At 38.2% G+C, this 3,684-nt stretch overlaps 1 protein-coding gene across 1 annotated transcript; it reads right to left on the reverse strand.

Moving 5' to 3' along the window:
* Window positions 1–1,606: 1,606 nt before the first annotated feature.
* Window positions 1,607–2,888, reverse strand: LOC113312103 (heat shock 70 kDa protein-like). The gene is made up of 2 exons (XM_026560862.1): window positions 2,246–2,888; window positions 1,607–2,139 (listed from the first exon to the last, which is right to left on the reverse strand). The coding sequence occupies exons 1-2, from the start codon at window positions 2,886–2,888 to the stop codon at window positions 1,607–1,609; spliced, it is 1,176 nt and encodes a 391-aa protein (XP_026416647.1).
* Window positions 2,889–3,684: the final 796 nt, after the last annotated feature.

Here is a 3,684-nt window from a genome sequence, read left to right on the forward strand (position 1 = left end):
ATGGTCAAAAAAAAAAAAAAAAAAAGAAAAAAAAAACAATTTCTAAATGTTTTGTTTCTGTTTTTGTGAGAGGGACCGGAGTGCATTTAGGCGCATGGTGGTGAACCAGTGTTACAACAGTATCTTGGGTAATTACGGAAATAGCTCCCTAAGCAAATCTTTTAATGTCCAGAATTTTCATTTTTGTGAATGATAATTGCTGCTGATACGCTATCTAAGAGCATCCATATATATATTTTCTTTATCATTATTGGTTTAATTATGACATTGTATCTTGTATATTCTTTAACTTTTCTGCTCAAGCTTCTGCAACCTTATTCCCATCTCTACACGAAAAGCAAAACTGTCAATTTGGTAAAGACTTCTTCTGGACTTTCTAAGTCATGTTTGTCTCTAATAGTAAGGCCAAAGGCTGCTTTAAGAGTGCGCGAGCCAACGGCTGCCTCACTTTGGAGCCAAGTGACGTTGTTCGTGTAGGCCTCAGTCATTGGTGCCCTGTGCTGCTCGCTTCTGAGTTCTGATAAGAAAAGAGTAATTCAGGTGTTTGTTAATTGCTATATGTACCATGTAATCACTTCATGAGTGTCTCCCAAGACCTTGTAGGACCTTCCAGCAGTGTAGTGTGTTTTCAAACCAGTTTTGGATCCATTTTCTTTTTGTGCCAGAAAGCAAGGATGCTGAGATAAGGAGAACAAGGAGTAAAGAACCAATTATAAGTTGGAAACCAAATTGTTTGACTAAATGTACATCGATTAATTCTGCAGTTTCAGGCACTATTTACAAAAGGGAGTAGCAATATCTAGAGTTTAAGGATTTTGTGTTAAAATTTTTAGGAGTTTAAGGATTTTGCATTCAAAGTAACATTGCAAACAGAATCTTTGCATTCAACTTAAAATTAGTGGAAAAATGATGTTTTGGGAAAGGCTTACGAAACAATCTGCCCGTCTCAAAATTTCCGGTGGGGTTTTTATACACTCCGGCCAGGGGCTCTGGTACGTTTTACTCCCCAGCGACTCCAACCACCCTAAAAAATTTGGTACCTACAGACTAGTATTCCGTTTTATAGTGAGTCCGAGTATTAACTATTAAGATTCTACTGGATTTGGTTTTGAGGGAAATCTGGTGACAAAGGCCAGAAACTGAAAAGCTGGCCATGTCAACTGAACATCCTATATCTATGTAGCTATGCATTTGGAACTCCAAACGAATAGATTAAGGGACAGTGTGAATACCTCATTTAAGTTGTGTATGCAGCATCTACTTTGTGTCTATCTGTATTTTCATTCTTCATCATCTGTAATCTATAATGTATAAGGCAATTAAGATTGTCAGGAGTTCACAAAGATGCCAGCAGGCCACCATAAGAGGAATGAACCAAGAAAAAACACAACAACATGGAATACTTCCTGAAACAAAACTCATACTATAACAAAGATGCAGCAAGACAAGGATATGTGTATTTCAATTCTGTATATGTAGTAGATCAAATGGCCTACTTGTACCATAAGACCCAGTGTAGTCACAATGTGTAGTTTACTGAACAAAGGATCAAATGGCGTACAGCATGTCTCCAGTTTAAGCAGACCGAAATTTATCCATTATTCTCTCAGTTGGGGCCTCTTCTCTCACGTAAAATCAGATAACATGTCGCCTGCAGTTCAACCAATTTAAGCTCAGAAGCTCTTACTTCTGGCAGTTCATTATTCTTCAACCATGCCCGTGCATCTGCTATTGCCTCCTTTACTATTTCCGCCTGACTAGGACTGAGAACCAGCAGTACTTGTTGTGACATATGTTCATTAACAAATAGCCACACTTTCAGCAGCGGATTAGTCAATGCTTCCCCACTCCAAATTGCTGCTTGAATTGACGCTCCTTGAACAACTGCTATATCTGGATTCTTAATCTCACAAAACCCCTTTTCATCACTGCAAAATTCTCTCAGCATTTCTTGAATTCTCCATATTCTAGTACTTCCACCAACAAGAATAACTTCATGAAACTGATAAATCTTAGAATTTTGAACACACTGGTCAACTACTTCCTCACATCTATCAAACAATTCCTTGCATTCCTTAGAAAATGCATTTGGTGTTACAGAAACCCTCAATGGGATTGCTTTTTTGTTTTGGAATTCGACTGAAGAATGTGTTGATATTAGATCTTTCACATAAACAATCATGTTTCTGTATCTCTTCGAACTTATCAGAACAGTATAAAGATAATTCATCAGTGAAATCTTTACCACCAAGATGAGTATCACCTGCTACAGATTTCTTCTTCTTCTTAAGCCATCCATAAGCAAGTGCAGTTGCTGTAGTTTCATTAATAAGACGTGAATCCTCAAAGCCATCCATTGTTGCTGCTCGTTTAGTTGCTAATCTCTGAGCATTATTATAACAAGACGGAACACTAATCACAGCTTTAACAATTACATCTCCATTATCAAGACCTAAACCTTTTTCTGCAATTTGTTTCAATTTCTTTAAAATCATACACAAAAGCTCTTCAGCAGAGAATCTCTTTAGTTGATTAAAAGATCGAACAACGACACTAATTTCATCATTCTTGCTTATTGGATCTTCAATTACTTCAACTGAGCTACGAAGAATGTCAAGTTGAGTATCATTATCTGAAATTTTTGCCCCAGTTAGACGCTTAACATCAAGAACCGTGTTTGATGGATTCTTGTCAACTCCATCAAATGCTTCATCACCAACTATGTGTTGTTCTGTGTTATCAGTGATTGCAATGCAAGATGGAATTTTTTGGGTTAGTAATTGATTTCGGATCCAAAATCCTACTCTACTGTATGTTGTACCTAAGTCGATGCCAATTACCCTCACGTTCTTGGACTCCATTGATGAACTACTTCCAATTTCCTCCATTATTCATGAAACAGAATAGTTGATGAGTGTAGTTAGAGAGAAAAGAAGAATAATTTTGAGAAATAGATGAAATCTGAGAGTTAGGGTTCATATACTAAAAAGACTGAAACTTCAAATAGAGGAAAAAGGCGGTTTAGAAATTGCCAGTTAATTCACCCTCAGCTTTTATCACACTTTCCTTACACTCATGAGTCATGAAAGACTCAAGTTCCGATGTGGGACCACTCAAGCTAGGCACCCTGGACTTGCCATGCTTTGGAATTTCAAAACGATCTAGAGTTGGAATTCTGCAAAACGCAAAGGAAAAATTAGTTGAGCTGAGCAATGGCTTGTTTTGTGCGCAATGGCCCATAGGTGAAGTTATAAACTTAGAGCAACTGCAGTGGTGCGAGTATAACCAAAGACCAAAGAAGGAAAAAAAGATCAAATTTTAGGTTTAGTATGATGTGTGACGCTACGGTGGAAAGACTAAATTTGGTCAGACGTACATTATACGTTCGCCTGGTGTGGGGCGTAGATTATACCAACGCCTGATTGGGTAGATTCTAAAAAAAAATAAAAATAAAAAATGAAAGAAGTGGGGCGGAGGTATAAAGCCTGCCCCACTAAAATGGTTTTGAAAACAAAGAATGGGGCGGGGGTATAATGCCCGCCCCATACAAAAAAAAAAAAAAAATGGGGCGTAGACTTTATGTACGCCCCATGTGGAGCGTAGACTATACCAACGCCTGATGTGGGGCGTGGAATATACGTCCGCCTGATGTGGGACGTGCACTATATGTCCGCCTGGTGGTGG

Source organism: Papaver somniferum, chromosome 9, assembly GCF_003573695.1.
Source record: "Papaver somniferum cultivar HN1 chromosome 9, ASM357369v1, whole genome shotgun sequence".
NCBI classification, from domain to species: Eukaryota; Viridiplantae; Streptophyta; class Magnoliopsida; order Ranunculales; family Papaveraceae; genus Papaver; species Papaver somniferum.

What these genes read in the sequence shown, in the direction of transcription:
- LOC113312103 (XM_026560862.1), bottom strand. Translation starts at nt 2,888, where the DNA reads ATGGAGGAAATTGGAAGTAGTTCATCAATGGAGTCCAAGAACGTGAGG. An exon ending in AGGTGATACTCATCTTGGTG is followed by an intron (nt 2,140 to 2,245) that starts GTAAAGATTTCA and finishes CACATTCTTCAG; the next exon opens with TCGAATTCCAAAACAAAAAA.